The following is a 27,075-nucleotide window of genomic DNA, read 5'->3' as shown; positions in this document are numbered from 1 at the left end:
CTATTTTCACAATTCTTTGCTATTTTCACTATTTGCGTAAATAAAAGAAAGGGCACTACACATGGTCATAGCCCTGGTCACTACAGAGTCTTAATCCGACCCTGGTCCCGGTCTGGAGCCTGCTGGTCCGGTCCAGGCATTGAGGCTACAGAACCACTTGCCAGACTGTAACAGCTCAAACAGTCCATGTTTTGGGTCCTTGATAATCCTACGGGCTTTACTGACACACCGTCCATTGTTTACGTCCTGGATAGAGGGAAGCTCACATCCACTGATGTATTGGCTGTCCGCACAGCAATGCTTTGTGGTTGAGCTCGGTACAGTTCCCATACCAGGCAATGATGCATCTGCAGAAATCCCAAAGAACCTTGGGACCCATGCTGAACCTCTTCAGTCTCCTAAGGAAAAAGGGAACTACGGTACGCTGTCTAATGTGATGATCAGGCCCATGTCCTGTTGTCTGCTAATCTCTCAAGAAAGATTCAGCTAAGGGACTAGTGGAAATTTACAGAAGGTGGTCCCTGGAGGAAAATAGGGGGGGGGGGGGCATGCCTTTCTAATTTTAGTCCAAGGTACGGTGAGCTAATTTTATTTCGAATCCAATGGAGGGTCATGCAAATTTGAATTAATAAAACAATCCGTTTTTTATATACCTTTTTAGTACAGCAATGACCCCTCTCTATTTCAAATGATACAAAGGATTCAAATCAAGTAACACATTACTCTCTACACATTAAGTTAGAGCTGTGGGTGCGGCCACAATCGTGGTTGTACAGAGAGGAGACGGGGGGACTCAGAACACAGCACTGTTTATATCCCCTGTTTCTACTGTCAGTTGGTGTCATTGAGCCTGGATTGGACTCAACAATTCCCTCATGATCAAACACTTGGCAACGGTGGCGGGGGAAAAAAACTCCCCTTTGACGGGTAGAATCCTTGAACAGAACCTGGCCCTGGGTTGGCGGGTTGACAGAGAGAAAGCGTGTGTGTGTGTGTGTGTGTGTGTGTGTGTGTGTGTGTGTGTGTGTGTGTGTGTGTGTGTGTGTGTGTGTGTGTGTGTGTGTGTGTGTGTGTGTGTGAGAGAGAGAGAGAGACAGAGAGAGAGAGAGACAGAGACAGAGAGAGTAACTGACCCATTGGCAGCCTTCTGATTGGTCCCTGGCCAACCAATTAGCAGGCTCCTTCCGCCTTGTTCCGCCTTCTGGTTGTTTATTAACTACAACAAACAACAAAAAACAAAAACAAAACAAAAAGACCTGTTATGCCCACTTGCCCAGTAATTATATTGCACTATATTGTTCCTTTTGACCGAAAAGACAAGTTTTAAGACAAGAATTGAATACATTAAAAATCAATACGAGTGAAAAACATGTTTTTTTCAATGGTAGTGGATGGAGAAAAAGGGTTTTTGTCTATAACCAGGCAACAACAACAACCAATGGGTGCGAAGAGGGGGCGGGAGTTGGGAAGGACCTGCAGGTGGGGCTTGACAAAGAGTAAAATGTTTTTGTTATCCCCTTGCTCTTCTTCTCATGTCAGTGTCAGAGCAGGGCCCTCAGCAGCGCCAGCTGTTGAGAGAGTTGCTGAGACATTACAACCCCATGGAGAGACCGGTGGCCAACGACTCGCTGCCTTTGACCGTGCGACTGTCCTACACCCTCCTACAGGTCCTAGAGCTGGTACGTGCACAAACACGCACACACACACACACACACACACACGCACGCACACACACACACACACACACACACACACACACACACACACACACACACACACACACACACACACACACACACACACACACATACACACACACACACACACACACACACACACACACACACACACACACACACACACACACACACACACACACAAATACACACACAGATGCAGGGCTGGACTGGGACAAAATTCGGCCCTGGCATTTTGGCCCAAACCAGCCCATCACAACCGGCACGCAGATAGCAGATACCCTACCGCCCCACACACCTTAATATCTTTACTGAAAAGCATCCCATGTTCTGGAGTTCTGAAGCCTTCAGTAAAATAAATGATAACTACACGCGACCCATACATAACTACACAACCCATACATATGATAGTTAGCCTACAGTACTCACAAACAATTAGAGTGTGTTGCTCTTATAAGGAGCTCTACTCTGGGGAGATCATCTCCACTCGAGATGATGTATTGGACCTATTACAAACCTGGACATGAGCAGTAGAGGACTATTATGAAAGGGTGAAGTATGTACATAATTACATGCAAAAATGTGTGTGCATGCAATCAGAACTTTAGTTTGCTAAAGTAAAGAAAACAAGGCTAGGCTATAATGATCTGAGAATGCATCTGTTATAGGCTAGATCTACAGCCTTCAAGGCCACGGCCCAATGGCTTATCCAGCCATGGTCCCATCAGATTAGCGCCTTTTCTCTCTTTCTGCCAAGTGTGCTGCCAGACACATGCCTTTATTAATGTTTCGTCACACAATGGTGACTCGCACTTAACATAGAAGATCTACAAGCCCACAACGCGTCGAGGCAGCGACGCGTTGTGGGCTTGTATATCAGTTATATATATGTTTGGGTGGGCCTGTGAATGGGCCAGTAGGCCGGAATTCAGATGATAGACAAGCCAGTGGGCCAATCATGTGATGTCTCTCAGCTCTGTGAGCCGGTGCTACTGAAGGATTGGCCCTCTCCACTTAGAGGCCACCCAGCCCAAACATTACCATAACTATCCTAAAACGGGGTCAAAAATATTTTCAGTAAAAAATAAATCTTTTTTTTTTAATTATTTTTTACCACTGGCACACAGGCCCACCGGGCATGCCAGATGCTCAGTCTGCCCCTGCACAAATGTTAGTATTGCGAGAACATGCATTCTGTGAGGGTGATTTTATGAATGTTTTGCAATTTTTAGGAACTGCAGATGTCAATGAGCTCGTATAGCTAGCAATAAATATGTTGTGCATTGTCCCTCTGCCAAATAAACAATTAGCAATTCACACACACACACACACACACACACACACACACACACACACACACACACACACACACACACACACACACACACACACACACACTGAATGAAATATTTCTGCATGGTATAATAAGATAATAAACACACTCATCTGTCTTGTTGTTCCAGGATGAGAAGAACCAGATATTGACAACCAACGCCTGGCTGCAGATGGTGAGAGCATGTGAGTGCGTGCGTGTGTGTGTCTGTGCGTGCGTGCACGCGTGCGTGCGTGCGTGCGTGCGTGCGTGCGTGCGTGCGTGCGTGCGTGTGCGGGGTTGGGGTCAAACAATATGTTCTTTTATTTACTCCTGGCCATCTATGTCTGTCCAGACTGTATTACTATGCGTAGTGAATAAAGACTTAGAAGGAATTTAATGAACGTGGACGTGGTTTGTGAGGTCACAGTGACCTTCACCTTTGACCTTTGACCCCTACTTGTAACCAGTTCATCATTGACTCCAAATGGACGTTTGTGCCAAATGTCATGTAATTCCATCAAGATATCGCAATCAAAACATTGAGAGCTACATGTGTACATATGGTACATATATGTACGGATGGACATGTCTGTCTGTCCTTTCGTTTGCTTGGACTGACAGTCGGACAGATGGACAACCCGAAAACTTTATAAATATAAAATATACAATGATACAGTATACAAAACTGCATTTACATACAGTATTTTGAACTAACTTAAATGACCCAGCAGCCTCTAAACTAGATGCATGAGCCTGTCTGTCTGTCTGTCTGTCTGTCTGTCTGTCTGTCTGTCTGTCTGTCTGTCTGTCTGTCTGTCTGTCTGTCTGTCTGTCTGTCTGAAGCATGACCTGCCACTGATGATACAGTGATACAGTATGACAATCGGTTGACCCTTATGTGTATTTACCAACCCGATCGCCAGAGGAAACGTTCTCATTAAACGTTTTTCAAATTCCGTGCATAGACAACTGGAAAACCCGAAAATCTGTGCATAGCCGCCTCGCATCTCCCCCATTGTGACTAAACCATTTCGGAGGCGCACAGTCTCAAGGGAACTGTCACCACGTAAGGGACCACCGAGTGAGCTAAAGCGAATGAGTTGCCGTCCCGAACGTTGCGACGTTCCCTTGAGCCTACTCAGCGCCGTTTGAGTTACGTACCGATAGGCACAGAATCGTAAAGCTCTGCTTCCGGGTTTTTCCTGGTTGCAACTGGTTACGCCCACCATGGGACTCGCCGTACATATGCACAGATTTTTGGCGTTTCTAGGCGACTATGCACGGAATGACGTGCACTGGATCCGTGCAATGTATACTGAATTCTCTGGCGATCAGGCTGGTATTTACTGTGGTGTGTGTGTGTGTGTGTGTGTGTGTGTGTGTGTGTGTGTGTGTGTGTGTGTGTGTGTGTGTGTGTGCGTGCGTGCGTGCGTGCGTGCGTGCGTGCGTGCGTGCGTGCGTGCGTGCGTGCGTGCGTGCGTGCGTGCGTGCGTGCGTGCATGAGTGTGTTCTCAGCAGTGGTATGACCACTACCTCCAGTGGAACCAGTCTGACTTTCCTGGAGTGAAAAACCTTCGGTTCACAACAGACCAGGTCTGGACCCCAGATATACTGCTGTACAACAGGTATACACACACATGCACACGCACATGCACACGCACACGCACACGCACACGCACACGCACGCACACACACACACACACACACACACACACACACACACACACACGCACACGCACACGCACACGCACGCGCACGCACACGCGCACACACACACACACACACACACACACACACACACACACACACACACACACACACACACACACACACATACATTGACCTCCGGCGTGTTATGTCTGCAGTGCTCATGATAAGTTCGACGCCACGTTTAAGACCAACATCCTGGTGAACTCTAGTGGCCACTGTGAGTACCTTCCTCCAGGTAAGACCACACACACGCACGCACGCACGCACGCACGCACGCACGCACGCACGCACGCACGCACGCACGCACGCACGCAAGCACACACACACACACACACACACACACACACACACACACACACACACACACACACACACACACACACACACACACACACACACACACACACACACACACACACACACACACACACAGGACATAGTGAGAGAGTGGGAGTGATATTTGGAGGGAAGAGATAGTTTATCCCACACAATAACCCGGCCAATGCTGGGTACTGGAGCTTGCCTTGAACGCGCTGATAGATGATGTGTCATGAAGCTACGCGCCGTCAGCACAATAACCCCGGCAACGCCGTGCAAGCTGATAAACACAGTGCACCGTGGCACATTTATGTATAGCCTATATCCTATATTAGAACTGCCTTGTGGGTGGACGGTGGACACCACAAACGTAACATGCCCATATGGAGCTGCCCCCACGCCCCACTCTATAGGGACTCTTAAAAACAACAAGCTTAAAACCCAACTTTTCACTGTGGAGGTTCACCTGTTGTTTTGTTTTATTTTGTTTTGTTTTGTTTTGTTTTGTTTTGTTTTGTGAGTGTGTGTGTGTGTGTGTGTGTGTGTGTGTGTGTGTGTGTGTGCGCGTGTGTGTGTGTGTGTGTGTGTGTGTGTGTGTGTGTGTGTGTGTGTGTGTGTGTGTGTGTGTGTGTGTATGTGTGTGTGTGTGTGTGTGTGTGTGTGTGTGTGTGTGTGTGTGTGTGTGTGTGTGTGTGTGTGTGTGTGTGTGTGTGTGTGTGTGTGTGTGTGTTCTGCTCCCTCCTGTTGTGACTGACAGTGTGACTGAGTTCTTGTTGTCCTAGTCTAGTCTTTTTTCTCTTTTTTCTCTTTCATTCTTCTCTGTATGGAGACTTTTCTGATGTGCAGACAGATATATTAACCTTTTTTTTATTGAATACTTTATTAGTCACAAATGTAAACAGCACGAGGTACAGTCAGATATCAACCACTTGAAGTACCCCAGCATCCATATTGTGGCGAAAGCTTTCGCTGAAAATAGCAGAAAACAGAAAAGACACTAACTAGTATTGAGCCCTGAGGGATTCCGGTTTAACCCATATGGGGTTTAAGTGGTCGAGGCTAAAAGGATAACACAACAAAGTCCCAGGGACTCGTTTCCATTGTGGTCCTATGTATTCATGCTGGTGTCACTGATGATGTCTCAGCCCCCCAAGCCCCCAGAACCCAGTGGTTGCATTGAAGCGCATTGGACATGCTGGCCATTCATAGGTACTGCAGATGGGGCCACTGTACGTGAACGAGCGAAAACGGTTTCGACCAATGGGCTCGACTCACGAGCTTGCGCACAAGCTCGCACACGGGGCTGCGCACCGAGGTGACGCAAAACGCGTCACAGAAACACGTCGCAGAAGCCCCCAAATAGGCCTCGCCCATCACATTTCCAACCCGGAAGAAGGGATGATTTCGGCCCAGACGCTGGGTGAGCAATTCAATGCAAGTGGATGGGAGGGGATATCCGGTGCCCTCTCTATTATTTTAACTCTATGCAGCTCCTGTGTGCATATCGCCAAGGACCCAAGGGAGTGCGACACCCGGCGTGAAGTCGGTCGGAGCGGCGGTTGTTCTGAACCGCCGATCCAACCGATATGCTATATATGGGCATATACTGATGACATCAGGGATCTCCATATATGGGCATAAAAGGGATAAGGACAGATACTGAGATGTATTATACGTATATGGGAATAAAAGCGACACAGGCAGACATGCAGTTATTACGTAACCGGGTGGAGCATGCGTTCCCAACTTGCATCGTTCCCGACTTGAGCTATTCTCGAGTATGGGCACCAGTCCAGTATAATTGCAAAATACCCGGGTTATAAGACTGATATATACTCAACATATTGATTGATGGATTGATTGATGTTTTTCCTTACAGAAATGCATGTACATGATGACCATATTTCTGCATATTTTGTCAAAAGGATAAAAAATCGAAAATGCTCGAGAGCTTATTTCCATTGTGGTCCTTTGAATAAATGTGTGTAAACATAGATGTGTTCACAGGGATCTTCGTCAGCACGTGCAATGTGGACGTCAAATGGTTTCCATTTGACATCCAGCGCTGTGAGCTGAAGTTTGGTTCCTGGACGTTTGACGGCTGGCTGTTAGACCTCCAGATGAAGGAGGCCGACATTTCGGGGTTCATGCTCAACGGAGAGTGGGAACTGATGGGTGAGACGGCTGCTGTCAGCACTGTCAACACTTTGATTTGTGTTTTATAGATATAAATTGTTTCCTTTAGTAGTTATTTGTATTAGTGTTATTTTTCATTAAAGGTGCTATAAGATTCAATTTTTGTGTTAAAAAGTTGAAGCCTCAGTAATCATTGCTATTATATAAAGTGTTCAGTAACAGGGGTCTTCCTGTCTCCCCATGTCTTTAATAAACAGAAATGTCATTTTTAAATGGGTCACCAATCCTCCTATAATTTGAGAAACCTTTGTGGTGGTGAGGCCAAAACTGTCTGCCCGGTACTCCTCAGTGGCTGGAGCAATTGATCTGAATTTGCACACAGCCATTGCCCATTACCATGTGCACGGAACTGCAAAGCCCGTTTTTTGAGTTAACCAAATCTCAGCTGTTTATTAGCGTTTTTGTGTAAAAGAATGTCGCCATGGCTACGGAGCTGCCCAGCTATGGGACAAACTGCCTCCTGGGTTGCCAGATCATGTGCGCATATCCCCCCACGGATGCGTCGACCGGGTATGGACTAGTTCATTTAATCAGGAGAGAGAACCCATTTATCAGCTTCAATTATATTGCGTTCCATTGCCAATTATGTGTTCGTTCACTTCCAATTCCGATTTATCCTGTATCCTGATTGGATAAGATTGGTATCCCAACCTGAATTTTTCTTTTGTTCACTAAAGAGCTAGAGAGATGGGGAGATCCCTGTTATTGAACAAACACTCTATAGCAATGATTATTATTATCAGCATATATAGCTTAATTCGTTTAATAAGCTTGACAACATTCAACTGAACAGAACCACTGTTCATGAACATTAAAGGGTTATTTTTGTCTCCCTCTAGAGGTGCCGGGAGATCGTAACGAGGTGTTCTATGACTGCTGTTCAGAGCCCTACCCGGACGTGACCTTTGTGGTGACCATGAGGAGGCGGACTCTGTATTATGCCCTCAACCTCCTGGTGCCCTGCGTGCTCCTCTCCTCCATGACCCTCCTGATGTTCATGCTGCCCGCCAACTCTGGAGAGAAGATCAGCCTGGGTAAGACTGAGGAGAGGAAGAGAGGAGAGGAGAGGAGAGGAGAGGAGAGGAGAGGAGAGGAGAGGAGAGGAGAGGAGAGGAGAGGAGAGGAATAGAGGAGAGGAGAGGAGAGGAGAGGAGAGGAATAGAGGAGAGGAGAGGAGAGGAGAGGAGAGGAGAGGAGAGGAGAGGAGAGGAGAGGAGAGGAGAGGAGAGGAGAAGCGAGATAATGTTATGTACAGACTCCTCCACCATAGTCTCTCACCAACAACCTTCTAGAAAGAGTCTGTAACTGCACCTCGCAAATTAAATGAAGGAATTTCCATATAAACAGGCTAGATTATGCTTCAAGCAATTTCATTTTCAGTATACTGTAGGATTTACTTAGTGACTGATAAGATGAAATGGAAGTGGTGGAGGTGGGACATCTCATCATTGTTTGCGCTTCCCATATACAGACTGTTATGGTGCGTTCACAAGGGCCAGATACAAAGATACAAAAATACATCTTTATCGCTGTGTCGCTTTGTATCTGTGTTGCTCAACATGGTCGTTGACGTCATCTTCATCATCATCATCATCGGAGCTACAGTTAGTAGTTTTGTATCTTTGTATGTGGAAGTTGAACCCAGCTCAACTAGCTGTATCTTTGTCGTTAGAGCAAACAGCGGATGCATCTTTGTCTCTTCATGTCGCTGGCTTCTATTGAAAATGAATGGTAGCATGTATCTTTTTATCTGTGTGAACGCACCATTAGGCTGAAGTGTTGGAAATGGTATGAGCAATGCAACATTCTGTCTTCAGAGACCCTTTGTGGGGGAAAAAAATCTATTCCGTAATTCAGAGCTTCTCAAAAGTGGGGTCCAGGGGTGGGGTGGGGTGGGGGGGGTCTGTAACTCTGAGAGTGTAAATAGAACCAAATGGACCAGTAACACACACACACACACACACACACACACACACACACACACACACACACACACACACACACACACACACACACACACACACACACACACACACACACACACAAACACACTGTCTGTGTGTCCTATGTCCTACAGGTATTACGGTGCTGCTGTCTCTAACGGTCTTCTCCCTAATGATCGCTGACATCATGCCTGCTACTTCAGACTCTGTTCCACTCATAGGTGAGTGAGTGAGTGAGTGAGTGAGTGAGTGAGTGAGTGTGTGTGTGTGTGTGTGCGCGTGCGTCGTGTGCGTGCATCGAATAGATGTGTTCTAAAATCACGGTAAACCGCAGCCTCGTGTGGCTCATAGCTTTTATAAAATGACTAACAAATACTGTATCCTAATTGAAACAATTGTAATAACAATATTACTACAAAAATAATTCCATCAAGGAAGTACAAGTCCCTGTGATTGCCTGCACAAACAAGGAAGTTGCTGTGCAATTGCATGGAAGGTTCTGTTATAGAAACTACAGTGAGTAACTCTGTGATAACCACGACAAGTGACTTGACCCCGGAGACAATGATGTGGTCAAAAATATGTATTATAATCAGCACTGATGTCTCCAGGTCACATTAAGCATTAAAAGGTTGATGAGAGTCGAAGCAAAGCACATAGTTACATCTTAAATACAAGTTATAGATCTCTGCCCACACAGCATGTGCACGTCACAGACTTCACAGACTTCACAGACTTCACAGACTACATCCTGATTCTGTAGAACAGGACGTGAACCATTTGTGGTCCAGAGAAGGACACATACAGCTGAGCTAGGCCATTACAAGAGCGTAGATTGCCGAAAAGGTGACAAAAAGGATGATAAAAAATAGTTACATCTGCCGGGTGCAAAGGCAACTCAGGCAGTCTACGTGACTTCTGCCACTACAGATCCCATAGCCTGTGGCAACATTTTTAATAAATAGCTAGAAAAGTAAAAAATCAGCTTCAATCAGTTTTGAACATTGCCCGTCTCCGGCCCTCTGTGTCATTTTCTGCATCCATGCATTCACTACATCCCGGCTTGATTACTGCAACATTATCCTCCACTACTTTTTGGTTTTCTCCATCCGCCTTGTGAAGCGACTTTGAGTCCTTAGAAAAGCGCTATATAAATTGGAGATATTATTATTATTATGATATACCAACCCACTGAGGAGAAAAATGAGATAACAGTAACAGTAACTTAACTGTATAAAGTCCCAGTCCGACGATTGGTCGTTATGTGTCGCTTTATTGACCGGCTAGCCCAGCCTTGCATTTAAATCAAAGTCCTCGATAAGAGAGCACAATTAGACAATTGGAAACACCTGATCAATCAACCCTGGCACTTCTCCCATGATGAGTCACTCCCCTGTCTCCACCCACAGCATTGGGTGAGAGTTCAATGGAATGCTAATAAACAGCTTAAATTGAAAAGTTTCCCTTCATGCGTCAATGGTGGTCAAGAAAAATGGTTGAGGACAGACAGACAGACAGACAGACAGACAGACAGACAGACAGACAGACAGACAGACAGACAGACAGACAGACAGACAGACAGAGGTTACTAATTGTATTCTTTCGGCTACAGTGACGTCACACGTTAGTAAATCATCCGTCATCTTGTTGTAGGTGCAAACCGGTGCATAGAAACCATAGAAGCGCAAAGGCAAACAGGTGCTTCTTTCTCGGATAGTTTGTGATTATCTTGATTGATGCTTTTTTTAATGTCAGCCGACCACATTTGCGGGCGCCAGCCAAGTGTGCTGGTGCGCTATAAGCAAATATTGGCACTTTGCACACTGAATGTCTATACAGACTGTCTGCCGATGTCTGGATTAATAATCCTCAATAGTGGCCATTAGTAAAATTTGGGAACATTTACATTTAGCTGATAGACTCCTTGTCAGAGCAGTTTAATCTTGAAATATTTCCATATGTAATGGGTGGCTGGTATTGATTAACGTTGCGTTGTTTGAAATATTAGCATGATGTTGATGATCTATGTCGTAAATATTTGGACCTGTTTTTAGATCAGCTGTACTTTAATTCCATTTATTGTAAACTATCCCAAAACAATTGATTAAGTGCTCCAATTTTTCCCCAGATGATTTGATTTATTTATTTTTGTCCTAAAAGGGTCCATTTAGCAGATGACTATACTTGTGAGAAAATCATTAATCGCTTTCAACCTGGCATCCCTATTTTTTTTCAAAAATAAGCCCCAGAAACTCTAAAGGGGAGGGGGGGGGGTCCGTATAATTATTTTCATGAGATGGTGGTTGTTGTGGTTACCTGCACTAATACTTAACCATAGTTTTGCACTAGGACAGAACAAAAAAAACACTGTATATTATGTTCCGTCACGCAACCCCATGTGCTGTTTGCTGGTGATGGTGCATTTGGCCATGCCCCGAAATACCTGTGTCTCATAGAATAGTATAGAGGGAAAATAGTAGGATGGTAGGATACAGGAGCACTTCTGTTATACTGCCATAGGAAAAACTAAATGGAACATTGGGGAATACTGTAAAAACCAATGACTCTCAGACTTTTTCATTTCAAGGACCACCAGTTTTTTCAGGCCGTGACCCCGCAAAATAATCATATTTGAACTGGGAATATCCCACCTTAACAACCACTTGGAATTGTAGGAGTTGAGGCAATACATTTAGTTAAATTTAGTTCCTCAGATAAATATTGTGAAAATAGCCGATCTACAAGCTGCACAACGCCTCCCATTGGTCAGGCGTTGTGAGCTTGTAGTTTGGCTATTTTCACATATTTGCCTCTTTAATACTTGACAATTTGGATTATGTTTGACCATTTCTATAGCATAGTTTGTTGGTTACTTTCGACGTAGTAATGGTCTTATTATTACTTTTTTATTTCAGAGGTATTAAAAAGGTCACTCTCAGAGTTACCAATCATTTAGCTGGGGACCCCCTGGAACCCCCTCAAGGACCCCTGGTGGTCCCCGGACCCCACTTTGAGAACCACTGCTGTAAACTAAAAGTTGGTGGATTGATAGTGATACATGCGGTCCTGTCTAGGGACTTGTACAATTCTTACGAACTTAACCAATCAGAATCAAGCTATGGAACTATCCATTAGAGAATGTGCATTCTACCATGGTAAAACGGTACATATACTGTAATAGTTATTGATTGATTTTTATTAGGATCCAGAAGTCATCCCATGAGAACAAGAGGCGATAAAGAAATCCAGAGGATGGCACTATAAAAGCATTACTTTTAACATTTAATTCCACTGTGGTCTTTGAAGTAAAACTAACAAAACACACTCAAATACACATAACATAACAAATACCGTCTAATTTCACTTACAAAATAAAACCAACTCACCTAAAAAAAAATGAAATAGAACTTCAACATATAAAACTAGAAAATGTGCTCCTCGGAGCACAGGTCTCCGCCAGTACTGTTCCTGATTAATCCTGTCTTACCTATTTATATTACATATTGTCACGTGTCACTTGACCAATGTTAGCTTGACCAATGTTACCTCACTTCAAAAAACATAAATGGCTTTTTGAAGTGACACACCTATTTATAGGATTTTATTTCGTCATGCGTCTCGCTAGCCAATCAAAAGCATTGGTGACAACATATTGTCACGTGTCACGTGAAGCTTGACCAATGTTAGCTTGGCTAGGGGGGGGACACACAGCGGGACGGGAACGAAAACATACTCTCCACCTCTGGCGGAGACAACAAGCAATAATTTAAGTTAGATCTAGAGTCTACATGTGAAATTCTAATGTGAAGTAACATGGACTGTATGTACTGGGTATCAACAGTAAAAAGGATCAATATAAGTGTGTGTGTGTGTGTGTGTGTGTGTGTGTGTGTGTGTGTGTGTGTGTGTGTGTGTGTGTGTGTGTGTGTGTGTGTGTGTGTGTGTGTGTGTGTGTGTGTGTGTGTGTGTGTGTGTGTGTGTGCATGTGTGCGTGCATGTGTGCGTATTTGTGTGTATAGGTGCAGCTGCATGTGAGTGTGTGTAACAGGCAGACAGGCAACAAGCCTCAAGTGTCTAATGTTCCTAGAAGCCTGGTTGCCTGGTGTAGAAAAGCTGTCCAGGAACCTGATGGCCTGGACCTTGAGACTGCGGTACTATCCGCCAGACCGTAGCAGCTGAAACAGTCACAAGCTTACAATGATGAACTGGGCTGTCCGCACGAAGCTCTGCAGTGCTTTGCAGTCGAGGGCAGTGTGTGTGGGTGCTTATGTTGGTGCTATATCCACTCAAACACTATAGTCTTAGTAAAACAGAGAGTACTTTGAGCACTTTTTTTTCCATCCACACCAAATCCAGGGTTCCTATACGCAAGTATGGAAGTATATGGAAAAGTGATTTGAGTCATTTCCAGGTGTGGATAATGGAAAAATTACAAGAGAGCATTTCATCTAGCTTTTTGTACCTAATATCTTCAAATATGGTCAGAAGAAAATGCAGAAATGCCTGGAAATTTGAGTCTGGAAAAGTATGGCATTTTCCAATGGAAAATTTATAGGAACCCTGCAAATCTCTTTGCCAAAAATAGCAGATCTACAAGCTCACACCGCGTCGGCACTGCAGCACTTGTAGATTGGCTATATTTGGTGAATGTTCCCCCCCAGAATAGGCAGGCTGGGGCTCAAGTGGCTAATAGTCAAGTTCCCCCTCAGCACCCCCACTAAAAATCTGCTGACATGGCGTGGGCGCCATCAGTTCATCACTCATAATGAACCAATGATTTATATTGTAATGTTAGAAAAATCAATGCTTCATTACTGCTGCAATGCATACTAAACAGAACTGAGGTCAAGACTTCAATTAAGACAAAAGACAAGACAACATATTTTAGTCCATAGACCAGTGGTTCCCAACATTTTCTGGATCAGGGCCCACTTGAACATTTTTAAAGTGTTCGCAGCCACCCATCTGACCACTTAACTGTTATATCATCAATAGGCCACCCATCTGACCACTTAACTGTTATATTATCAATAGGCCACCCATCTGACCACTTAACTGTTATATTATCAATAGGCCACCCATCTGACCACTTAACTATTATATTATCAATAGGCCACCCATCTGACCACTGAACTGTTATATTATCAATAGGCCACCCATCTGACCACTCAACTGTTACATTATCAATAGGCCACCCATCTGACCACTTAACTGTTACATTATCAATAGGCCACCCATCTGACCACTTAACTGTTATATTATCAATAGGCCACCCATCTGACCACTCAACTGTTACATTATCAATAGGCCACCCATCTGACCACTTAACTGTTACATTATCAATAGGCCACCCATCTGACCACTTAACTGTTATATTATCAATAGGCCACCCATCTGACCACTCAACTGTTACATTATCAATAGGCCACCCATCTGACCACTTAACTGTTACATTATCAATAGGCCACCCATCTGACCACTTAACTGTTATATTATCAATAGGCCACCCATCTGACCACTTAACTGTGATATTATCAATAGGCCACCCATCTGACCACTTAACTGTGATATTATCAATAGGCCACCCATCTGACCACTTAACTGTTATATTATCAATAGGCCACCCATCTGACCACTTAACTGTGATATTATCAATAGGCCACCCATCTGACCACTTAACTGTTATATTATCAATAGGCCACCCATCTGACCACTTAACTGTTATATTATCAATAACATCTTGAAGGTTGGGAATCGCTGCCATCCAACTGTGGATGGATTCAAATAAAGCATTGAAATGTGTGTTTGAGTCTAATCCTCTCCTCTCCTCTGCTCTGCTCGCCCCTCCCCCTCACCCCTCCTCTACCATCTCCCCTCCCCATTCTCCTCTCCTCTCCTCTCCTCTCCTCTCCTCTCCTCTCCTCTCCTCTCCTCTTCTCTTCTCTTCTCTTCTCTTCTCTTCTCTTCTCTTCTCTTCTCTTCTCTTCTCTTCTTCTCTTCTCTTCTCTTCTCCTCTCCTCTCCTCTCCTCTCCTCTTCTCTTCTCTTCTCTTCTCTTCTCTCCTCTCCTCTCAGCTCAGTATTTTGCCAGCACCATGGTGATAGTCTCCATGTCAGTTGTAGCTACAGTCCTCGTCCTCACGCTCCACCATCATGACCAGAACTCTGGCACCATTCCTCACTGGGTGAGCTGCAGTGTGCGTTCATACAGTACGTGTGTGTCTACTGCGTCTTAATGTCCCCACTTATAGCAGAATTTGAGAAATAGACAGTGAGAGAACAATTTCCCTGCATGGTCCTCACAAGAGAAATGGTTGTTATACTGTTAAAATCAGTTGGTAGATCTCTCGCCTTTGGACCACATGGGTTTGATCCCGGTGCAGAAAGTCGTGCGGGAGCTGATAGGTGTTGTGCTCCACCTCAGTAATCAATCTCCCAGGGGTCTAGTGCAGTGGTTCCCAAACGTTTTAGCTCAAGACCCAAAATAGTCCATGGGCCAGACGAGATGTCGGTACCCGAAAGGTGGCAAAGGTTACTTATCATTTTTGAGAAGCTCTATGTCTGTAGATAACATTTTGGTATGATAACCCTTCCTGAGTCACAGCTAAATTGGTGTTATCAGCTGCTGCAGTTACCCTCCCCCATTGAAAAAAGCCATTTTAGATGCAGGTGCATATCTTGCTATTGGCTCCTGTTGAGTACATATTTCAATATTTATCACTATAGTGTTTGGTATCATTTTTAAGGGGACACTTTAAGCTTTCATTCAAGCCCTTTTGTGTATATGTAGGACAAGTACAGTGGTTACTGGAGCTCTTCAAACTTCGAATAAAACATTTTTTACACAATATTTGCCTAAATCATATATTTTCTTTTAGTCCTGTGCCATCAAGAAACATCAGTGGCACAAAACACAAAATCTGGAATGCTGACATGACCCTAAGGATTCAGGAAATGTATAATTTACCCATATTATTTCATTCTGAGGGACAGATTTTCAGCCTTATATTAAACAAGCAGTTTTAATGCGAAACTAATCGGACTATAGTCAGTTACAACACAGACTCGTTTTAAGTATTTGTTCAATAGTAGCATTTTATAATAAAGCAGTTCATGAGTCACAGTAGTAGTCAGATCAACATGAAAGTATGTGCATGAAATGATGTGTCATTTTATCTACATATACTGTATATCAGCAGTAACAACAGTGTAGTAACATCAACAGTATATAGCTATAGTCTACATTGTGCAACATTGGGTTGATCGCACTATACAAGAGACTTCAGTCCCTTGTGCCAACCCACTTTATTTTTTGTTCAGTTTTGTCTTTGTATGGCTTATTCTTTATTTGCTTTTTTCTCTTTTTTCCTTATGTCCTTGTTCATGGTTTAGCTGCCGGGTAGATGTTTTTTACAAGCCTAGGGCCATGTCACACATTAAAACTGGTCATCAATTTCTTCATCTGACTCCCCAAGTTCAAATTCTGGTTGTGGATCATCTGCCTGTTTTTGGTTGCTGCAGGTCTGCAACCTGCACATGTCGGTGCAGGTCAGTCCATTTGACAGGCACGTGCAATCTGGCAGTTTGCACGAACGCACACACTTGCAGGACAACGGCTCCAAGACCACATCTGGTGCAGATGGGGAACGCATCCAGTGAATGGCCAGCTTGCCATCGTTGTCAGTCCATCCATGGAGAATAGGGCTTGGCACAACAGGAGATGCTTGTAGACAGCAGTTCTAGATTGCTGCCTGGTAGTTTGCCCGTTCAATAACACGTTTCTTCGCAGGTCATGTACAGGACTTTGCCTTGCAGCAGGTGTGTGTACTCTGGGAGTTTCCACTCGACTAGAAATTTCACTCGACCGGAAATTTGATAAGGCTTCTCTTAATTTTCGCCACTGCCTTACATAGTGTCCACCAACAAGGTGCTTGTGCTCGAGTGTTGTGTCTGCACCCCGGTTGACTCGTTCTGCATCCTTGGTGGAAGTCCTGCGGTAGACATCGAATACAGCATCAATACGTTCACTTTGTGCGCCTTCCTGGAGGACCCGGTTCAAAACTGACTTTGCCCCTTGTTTAAATGTTACGTTTTCACCATTCAGTTTTTGAACTAGGCTCATTCCGTCGATGATGCAAGTAGATGGAGTTGGGATGTGTTTTGCTGGAGACACATTCTTTTCCAGTTCTCTGGCAAGTGCATCCTTGTTGGTTTTCCGTGAAGTCCCATCAGCATTTGCCAGTGCCCATGGCAATGGGCCAAGTGGGTGAGCAAGAACATCCTTCATATTGACCTTCCTACTTTCAGCCACCAGGATCATGTGACTGAACAGGTTCCTATCAGCCTTTAGAACAACATTCTGACCACTCTTTCCATGAGATCTTTTTGTGTAGATATTGGAGAATGTTTTTAGGCTTTGCTTGGTCATCTTGTCATGGAATTTAACAGTTGGTGGGCCTTGTTTGTCTGAATACCTGGTAGGCCTCTTCGCCTATCTCAGGATCTCTCAAGAGATCCCTGGTCACATCAGGCGGAACAATGGAGCCAGTGGAGAGGCCAACCAGATCAATGCCATTTGGAGCCACAGGATTGAGCCTGTTATTCTCCATAAGGTCAATGAAAGCCTTGATATCCTCATCATCTCTTTTGATCCTTGGACCCTGTAGATCTGGATGCATGGGACACCTTGGAACTGCCTTGACCTATCGAGTCTCTCAGATGTCTGAGGAACACGGTTCTGTACTCGGCTGTAAGGTAATATTCAGTCACAGTTCCTGGCTTCAAGCTGAATCTCTTTGTCCCTCCAGCTGTCTGGGTGTCTTTGTTCACCGTTTCTTCTATGGCTTGGTCAACAGGGATTCGGGTAAAGGGATTGGTGGAGCCCATTTGAACTGAGAAACCCCCTTCCATGAATTAACAGGTGCAACTAACCCATGCCTAAAAGTTATTTAATCATATTTACTCTATTACCCCTTTTAAAATGTTTGTGACAGGACTTTAACACTTTTTAATTGTTTGCTGTTCTGTTTTCATGGGACTTAGTTAATTGTAATTTATGAATTACAATATTTACACCTGGATGAGTTAGAAATACATTAATTTATATTATAAATTATATCAATAAATTCAATCAAATTAAATGATATCACTGTGTCACACATTCATGTGTCAAAATGAAATGTGACCTTTGGTCTGTTTAGCTTCTTAAAATTGTTTGTGTAATATAAGGCTGAAAATCACCCCCGCAGAATGACATATTATAGGCAAATTATACATTTCCTGAATCCTTAGGATCATGTCAGTATTCCAGGTTTTGTGTCACTGATGTTTATTGGTGGCACAGGACTAAAAGAAAATATACGATTTAGGCAGATATTGTGTAAAAAATTCTTTTATTCGAAGTTTGAAGAGCTCCAGTAACCACTGTACTTGTCCTACATATACACAAAAGGGCTTGAATGAAAGCTTAAAGTGTCCCCTTAAAAATGATACCAAACACTACAGTGAAAAATATTGAGATATGTACTCAACAGGAGCCAATAGCAAGATATGCACCTGCATCTAAAATGGCTTTTTTCAATGGGGGAGGGTAACTGCAGCAGCTGATAACACCAATTTAGCTGTGACTCAGGAAGGGTTATCATACCAAAATGTTATCTACAGACATAGAGCTTCTCAAAAATGATAAGTAACCTTTGCCACCTTTCGGGTACCGACGTCTCGTCTGGCCCATGGACTAAAAGAGAAATTAGACGGTTGCCCATGGGACCCAAACTAGTAAAAATTGCAGATCTACAAACTTGTGTATCTGCTATTTTCATTACTTCTTCAACGTTAAAAAAAGGAAATGATTAGATTTTATTTATGAAATACTTTTGGAAAATGTTGCTATTGTTTTTAATTCATGAGAAGTTGTGATTTGTTTCTGTTAACACGTCTTTTGAAATGTCTTTTTTATTTTTTTATGTGGCAGGGATATTTACTTGGTTAAAAAAAAGATAGTCTTTCTGTGTGGAGTCTGCATGTTCTCCCCTAGGGTAGGTACCCTCACAAAAAGACATGCAGTAATCCTGGTCTCTATACTGCCTCCCCCTGGTCAGGGGGTCAAAAAGGCATTCATAAAATTGCCGTCCTAAACTTCCTGTGTCCTAGAAGTACAAGTATAGCAATACAAACGTGTGTGTGTGTGTGTGTGTGTGTGTGTGTGTGTGTGTGCCCTGACCTCTGACCTCTCCGTCCACCAGGTCCAGTTAGTCCTCCTCCACTGGGTCCCCCGCTTCCTCCGCATGAAGCGGCCCGACCGCCCGCGGCCCTGCTGCGGCCAACCGGACGCCCCGAGCAGGACCGTCGTCTCCCCCGCCTCCTCCTCCTCGCGCGACACCACCAACGCCTCCTCCATCGTCAACACCACCTCCTCCCTGAGCCTCCTCCCCCGCTCCCAGCTCCTCCTCCACCCCCCCGACCACCGCCTCCATCAGCCGCAGCTCAACGGCCACCTCCCCCACGCCGCCGCGGCCTCCGGGTGGAGGAGCCAGAACTCCGCCACGAGCCACGAGAGAGGCGGAGGAGACCACCCGCACCTCCCCGCGACCTCCTCCTCCTCCTCCTCGTCCTCGTCCTCCTCCTCCACGGTCAGAAGTCCTCCGTTCGAGCAGCGGGCGACTCCCCTCTCGCCCCCCGACCTCCACCCTTCAAACTCCGATGGGCAGGGGGTGGGGGGAGCAACGGCGGCGGCGGCGGGCGGTGGTCCGGTACCCGGCGCCCAGGGCGGGGGTGGTCTCGAGGAGTCCCCCATGGAGGAACGGCAGATGAAGGCGCTCCTGACGGAGGTGCGGTACCTGGTGGAGCGAGCGAGGGAGCAGGACAGGAGGATGAGCCTCGAGGAGGACTGGAGGTTCGCGGCGGCCGTGGTCGACCGCCTCTGCCTGGTCGGCTTCGGGCTCTTCAACATCGTCTGCACCATCGCCATCCTCGCCGCCGCGCCCAACTTTGGAGAGGCGGTGTCCAAGGACTTCATCTAGACCCAGGGGGGGTTCTCAAACTATGGGTCGGGGGACCCTCGAGTGGGGCTTGGGGAAGGTGGAAGGTGGGGTTGCACATTACTGAAAAAAAGATGTATCTTTCCAATTAAGTCGGTGTTATTTGTTTTAAAAAAAAGCATAGCCTATGAATGCGTTAATTTTTTTTAATTTCGTTCTGACAATAGGCTATTATGCTTCCATTTACACATGTGAACAGAAATAATTTTCTATAGCTTTTAAACCACGTTGATAAGAACAGTAATCACAACGTTGTAAATGTATTTTCTAATAAATATTCCTATTCAAGGCTACCAATTCATTTTTAAATATGCTTTATTTCAACTTTGAAATTGCACAATAATTCAAGTGTAGGGGCGCCAAAAAGTTTCCCCCATAAAATGGAGGAAAAACGTTTGCGAACCCTGTTCTAGCTACATGAACTCTAGCGACAGACAGTTCCTGATGTAATCGTTTTAGGAAGATTTTCTAGGTCTAAACAACAGCCTTGCACATTAAAGCAGAACTATTATGTAACTTTTTAACAACTATATGGCATATTATATCCCATAAAATTATAAAGTAACATTTTTAAGCAATAACAAACATCTTTCCATAAATGTATAGACTCAGGGGGGTCCCTAAAGGGGCTTTACTGTATTTCTATGTATAGGGGGACAATGAGTTTCATCCGGGCATTCGAGCTCCAGTGTTGCACAGGTAGAAACGTCAAACACGCAAGAGAATATTTATCGGCCCTTACATACTGTGTCATTCACACACTGTGTGCAAGGCGAAAATAGCAGACCTACAAGCTCACATCGCATTGCGATGTTATGTGAGCATGTAGATCTGCTAATAATTCTAGCACTGCCCCTACCTGCTTGCGATTGGCTGAATTCACGAAGGGGACCGCCCCTTCTTACTAAATCACGCTGGTCACACCAAGGCAGAACTGCCAATCAAACGCATCGACTGGCCAATCCTCGTGACATGCTTGTTCCTCGTGACATGCTTGTTTGTGTTTACAAAGTGGATCGAAGAACGTTAAGTGAAACAAAATTTGCCAAACTATCGAAAGTCAACAGTGGAGTCAATATCATGACAATCTGGGAACCCATTGCCAAATAAAAAGTTAAAACAGCGCCCTCTGCTGTTTTTTACTTATTCATTTGGCTCTGGGCGGAGCTGAACGGACGACCCGTGCGCAGGGAAACCAGGGTTTTGGTCTGCCTTCAGCCTTTCACTTACGGTGGTGCGACTATGTTTTCATTCCCACTAACAATATTTCTCCACGGAACACTAACACCACTTCTCCCAAAGAACATGGATCGTTTTGGTTATAAGCCCACTTGTTTCTATGATGAAAGAGCAATTTAAAATGTTACTAACTTTCCGTGGTTTTGTCGGCTTCGAGGACGCTATTGTTAAATGAGTTTCGGTTTGTTTCTAGTGGGGAAAGAACGGCACACACGTAAATCCCGCCCACTACATTTGATTGGGTAAAGCGTGGCCTGCTTCCTGATCTGATGGCACGCCCACTTGTAGCCAATGCGCACAGGTTGTCAACACGGCTACCGACAGATTCAAGCGCAGCGATGGATCTGTTCTTGAGAGATTAATATCATGAAGATGCAGTAGCCGACATTGACAATCTTCAATGGTAAGACGATTGACACGTTAATTATGAAAATGGCAGTGTGTATAATGGGTAAGAATCTACCATATAAAAGCGATGCCTTTCATGGTCAATTTTCAAGCCCACACAAGTGTAATCAGGGTAAATAGCCATGCTAAAACATTGTAAGACGTTTGCTTGTCAGTGTAACGCGGGTGGTCGTTTGTCTGAGTTTGTTCCCCCCCACGTGTGTCTGTGTAAAACTCATGACCCTGCACTGTGCAGTGCACGAGCACAGGCATGGAGCTTTCCAAAGCGTCATTCACTGCTAGTTCCTGCAAAGCCACGCCGATTCAGACAAAAGAGTCAAAGATAGAGTGTCACGTCACTTGCGCAACTGAGCAGGGGCGCAGAGAATCTTGGGTAATGAAGGCAAAGACGTTGGCTGCCACGTTATTTGTGTCCAAAATGCCTACTGATAGCTGAAACGACATAGTGCAACTTTAAACATACAGTACAGTATTTATTTATAATTTTTTATTACGTATGACTGCTTTGTTTTTAAGGATTTTTAAGACATTTATGGTTATACATATAATACCAAACTGAAAGATCGAAAACGTAATTGGACTCAATACTACTACCTGAACCACCATGAACGGTGACCCATCCATTCTGCATTATTTTATAAATGTGAAGTATGATTTACTATTTATCGTGTTGCTTATGTGTAAACTGAAACAGCTGCTATGGCATATCTTGACGTTTAATAAATAAACTGCTCTTACAATACTTCACGTGTGTGTGTGTGTGTGTGTGTGTGTGTGTGTGTGTGTGTGTGCGCGTGCGTGCGTGCGTGCGTGCGTGCGTGTATCTATCTATCGATTGAATACTTTATTAACAGTTTGCAAAAGGTACAGTTACACAATAATGCTAAAAGGATAACAAGCCCAGAGCGCTTGTTTCCATTGTGGTCCTGCATTAAATTCATCAAGACATACAATATATACAAGAGATCATCAATACTAGGAGCAGTTAAAGTATATTTACAGAAAAGTATTAGGGGGTCATTTATTTTGGCAAGCTAGAAGACTTGTCTAGGTCCAGTTGCAAATTGCAGACAGGTGCTCTGTTATGGCGGTTTTGAAGGAGGGTAGGGAGTCACACTTTAGGATGGCTGTTGGTTGGGCATTCCACATTTTGGTGGCATAATGATGAATTCATTCATGTTTGTGCCGAATCTGGGGGGAATGAGATCAGTGGAGCTCCCTCTGGTGGTGTTGTGCCTGGGGGTGTCATTCACTTTTTTGAAGAAGTCAAACAGGTACACGGACATTGGTCCCTTGAGTATCTTGAAGACCAGGCCCATTGCAAGTTGCTGTACTCTGTCCTCTACCCTGAGTCATCCCACCCTAGCATAATGAGCAGGGCTTAGGTTGGTGTGAGGTTTAGTAGTAACCTGATCAGCTTGTTTTGAGAGGTCTGAAGTTTTGCTTTTAATGCCTTTGCAGTGCGAGAGTACCATGAGGTGCATGCATAGTCACAATTACATTACAAGAATATTCATTTACACTTGATTGTATTACCGTGGTAAACATTTCATAAACACTTTATGTTTTCAATCGCTTGTATACATTATTTTTTAAATGATCGTGATATGCTTAATAAGTAAATTATGGTCCCATACATTTTTAATTCATGATAAAGTAGAGTATGTTTCTAGGGCTTCTATGAGGTCTTCACACGGTTCTACCGAGTGAAGACCCGCCCTCTCTGCGGTTGCAGCCAATGGCAGTCGTTTCAGTTTTTTTTTAAAAGCAGTCTGTAGAAACCAATGGGGCTCCTTTCGTCCATATTCTTTACAGTCTATGGTTCACATCCACCACCTGCGGTTCTCTCACCTCCAGATAGGATTTCATCCAGTTTTCAAATCAAAACCGATTACCTTCAACTTATCTATCAGTATATAGTATCTATACTGTAGCTACAGTATCTGTCTGTCTGTCCGTCCGTCCGTCCGTCCGTCCCTCCGTCCGTCCGTCCGTCCCTCCGTCCGTCCGTCCATCTCCTCTGTGTGACACAGTTTTCTTGGGTCTATGAAAAAGGCTTTATTCCCAACCCTCAAGTTGCTCTTTTTGGCTGGTCAGAGAATCTCACAAGCACTCAGTCACGTCTGAAGAGCAAGAGGCTTTGATGTTTGGAACGGTTGCAGCCAAGACAATGATTCTATTGGACTGGAAGTCACCCTCTGGCCTGTTTAAAATAATAGCTTAATGAGATTATTGTAATCATACAGATGGAGAGAGAATCCATTTCCAAAGATCCAAGTCACACAAGCAATTCTCAAGATTATATGGAGCCCTTTATAGACTATTAAGAGGAATGGTGAATATTAAGTACAGTAGGCAAATGAATTTGAGGATAATCAGCAGTCTCCAGTCTGCCAATCATTCTGTCACCTCCTCTCCTCTCCTCCCCTCCCCTCCCCTCCCCTCCCCTCCCCTCTCCTCTCCTCTCCTCTCCTCTCCTCTCCTCTCCTCTCCTCTCCTCTCCTCCTCTCCTCTCCTCTCCTCTCCTCTCCCCTCCCCTCCCCTCCCCTCCTCTCCTCTCCTCTGGCATGGCTCCAGTAGATGGAAGTGGTAGTTAACAGGACGCACAGGGAGTGTGTGGGAGTTAGAGAAGAAAGGACAAAAGGCAATGAGGCAGAAAGAAATAAAGGACAGAAGGAGAACCACTGGGGGGAAAGAGAAAGAGAAGAAAGAAAGTGAGAGATAATGACAGAAGTGTGGTGGACTCTGGGGAGAGAGAGAGAGAGAGAGAGAGAGAGAGAGAGAGAGAGAGAGAGAGAGAGAGAGAGAGAGAGAGAGAGAGATAATGCTGACAGAGCGAACCAAGACCAATAAGGCTTTAAGTTATTGGTCATTAACAAGGGAGAGAGAAGGAGAGGAGAGATAGAGAGATGGAGAGGAAGTTAGAGAGAGAGAGAGAGAGAGATAGAGAGAGAGAGAGAGAGAGAGAGAGAGAGAGAGAGAGAGAGAGAGAGAGAGGAGGAATCGAAGGAGAGGGGGAGAATGAAGCAGGAAATAGAAGGAGAAGGAGGATGAGGGGAGAGAGAGAGAGGGGGGGTCAGGGGATCTTAGTATAATCTGAGCGATAATTGGAATTGACTTTTTTTTCCTGATTTTCGTTTCAGAACCAAAATCAAGAAATTGGTACATTTCTTTAGATTTCTTGTCGCCCAAATAATCTGGAAAATGCTGATTTATATTTGACATTTTTTTATTTGGGACTGACAACGCTAAAAGCTCTTTAAAAAATGAAGAAATGGGTTCTTTTTTTTTCCACATAAAAAGTCAGGAAAATGCTCAATTTTTGTGATTTATATTTTGGATTTTTTTTTATTTGGGACTGACAAATGTGAAAGGTCTTCATTTGTCTTTGTTTTTCCTAATTCATCTGGAATCTAAAAGCCTGAAATGGTTATTATTTGAAATGTCAGTCATCTTTTAATCATCCTTTTTCATCTAAACCACGTGTCGAATCACGTGGTATTTATTTGTCCTTCAAAAAGTTGTAGTCTAACATGCAAGCAATAGGATCTAAAGACAGACAGATAGATAGATAGATAGATCACAGTACAGCGACCCCAACCCCACTTATAGGAGCGGCTAGTGGCTACACCGCTCAAAAATGGGCCATACTGCTATCTTACAATAAATGCACCGAATCTCTGTATGTATGTATGTAATCCACGTATCTCGAGAACCGCTCAACCGCCGGACTTCAAATTTGCCACACACGTCACAGACGACCCGAGGGAGTGCAGTGCCCGGCGCCGAGTCGGTCGGATAGGCGGTTGTCCAGAACCGCCAGAAAGGGCTGTGGCCGAAATGAGCCAATTGATTGCCATGGCAACCCAAGCCTAGGATTGATTTGGCAAATTCCACACACCTGCCATTTGATTACTTAGTCATTGCGAACGCGGAAGGAGGCGCGGAAGGAGGCGCGGCCGCGCCTCCGACCAAGTGGAGCTTACTATGTCACCGTGCTCGGGTTGTGTGTGTGTGTCGGTGTCTCATTGGCTCGCGCCCCCATGTGACTCGAAACTCCGTGCTGAAATGCCAGCAGCTGCACTGCCTGTCTGCAGCCGCCAGAGTGCGCCAGAGTGCAGTACTACAGTGTGCTTGAAATATAGCAGCCACAGTCAATCTGCGTTGGCTTCCAGCGTTCACGCGTCTTACTTGTATCAGTCCACTTTCCACAGTCAGTTTCACACATTTTCCACAGACCCACTGCACATGGACTTTACCCCCCCCCCCCCCCCCCCAGATGCCCATATATGGGGATACCCATATATGGGCATTTACTGATAACATCAGGGATCTCCATTAATGGAGTTGTTTTCACCTCATGACCCACACAAAGTACCATTTACTTGTATAACGAGACAATAAGGAAAAACCAGACTCAAACAGGCAGCCAAGGGTGCAAAGAAACATCTTTGTATTCAGATCAGAGAGACATAGAAGGTTACAGTATCACAGGTATGGTTCAGCATCATCGGTCGGCATCTCTCTGTAGTGTAATAGAGAAAGCACTAGCTTTTAACATTGTCCAGTAACATAAACATAATGACATCATAGGATGTGACATCGATGAGGTTCCGGGCGAAGGTGGACTTCTCGGATTGGATGAGAGCGATGATTACGTCGTCGTCTGATGATGGTAGATGATGGTAGATGATGATGGTAATGATGGTGTGACAGTCTATCTCTGGACAACAGCGTCCCCATGTCTGGGTCAACACATTGGCATCTGCTGACCTGTCACTGGTCAGTGGAGATTTGGGTGACACTGACATGGAAGACAGCTGTAGAGAAGAGCATATCTAGATACAGTGTTCCCAAAACAATAGATTGCAGAGAAATCCTGCAGCATGCGTTTGACCTTGGCTGGCAGACAGAGGGACTGAGAGTACAGAGTACTTTTACCATGACAAAGTACAGGCCCGTATGAGACCATAATTAATAGAACATTTTAACCAGGTTAATGGACCCTAGACACATTATGATAATTAAGATAAGAGATCAAATAACTCTATCATCCATATATCGGCATAAAGGGACAAGGACAGACATAGAGATTTCCATATATAGCCATAAAAGGGACACAGACAGACAGACAGACAGACAGACAGACAGACAGACAGACAGACAGACAGATACAGAGATCGCCATATATGGGCACAAAAGGGACACAGA

At 44.6% G+C, this 27,075-nt stretch overlaps 1 protein-coding gene across 1 annotated transcript; it reads left to right on the top strand.

Annotated features, from left to right (window-relative positions):
* Positions 1 to 1,567: 1,567 nt before the first annotated feature.
* LOC308084729 (neuronal acetylcholine receptor subunit alpha-7-like) lies at positions 1,568 to 20,208 on the top strand. The gene is made up of 9 exons (XM_080427575.1): positions 1,568 to 1,679; positions 3,161 to 3,205; positions 4,528 to 4,637; positions 4,878 to 4,957; positions 7,048 to 7,215; positions 8,076 to 8,270; positions 9,314 to 9,400; positions 15,254 to 15,363; positions 19,423 to 20,208. Exons 1-9 carry the CDS (start codon positions 1,602 to 1,604, stop codon positions 20,197 to 20,199), a joined length of 1,650 nt encoding a protein of 549 aa, XP_080283701.1. The 5' UTR covers positions 1,568 to 1,601; the 3' UTR covers positions 20,200 to 20,208.
* The last annotated feature ends 6,867 nt before the right edge of the window (positions 20,209 to 27,075 follow it).

The sequence above is a fragment of the Gymnoscopelus braueri genome (genome assembly GCF_963280865.1).
Source record: "Gymnoscopelus braueri genome assembly, chromosome: 4".
Classification (NCBI taxonomy): Eukaryota; Metazoa; Chordata; class Actinopteri; order Myctophiformes; family Myctophidae; genus Gymnoscopelus; species Gymnoscopelus braueri.
The sequence above is the reverse complement of the archived record's forward strand: the minus strand, read 5'-3'. Positions and strand labels throughout refer to the sequence as shown.

Coding starts and splice junctions, on each gene's coding strand:
- LOC308084729 (XM_080427575.1), top strand. CDS start 1,602: ATGGAGAGACCGGTGGCCAACGACTCGCTGCCTTTGACCGTGCGACTG. Junction 3,206..4,527: donor CCAACGCCTGGCTGCAGATG/GTGAGAGCATGT, acceptor GTGTGTTCTCAG/CAGTGGTATGACCACTACCT. Junction 9,401..15,253: donor AGACTCTGTTCCACTCATAG/GTGAGTGAGTGA, acceptor CTCTCCTCTCAG/CTCAGTATTTTGCCAGCACC.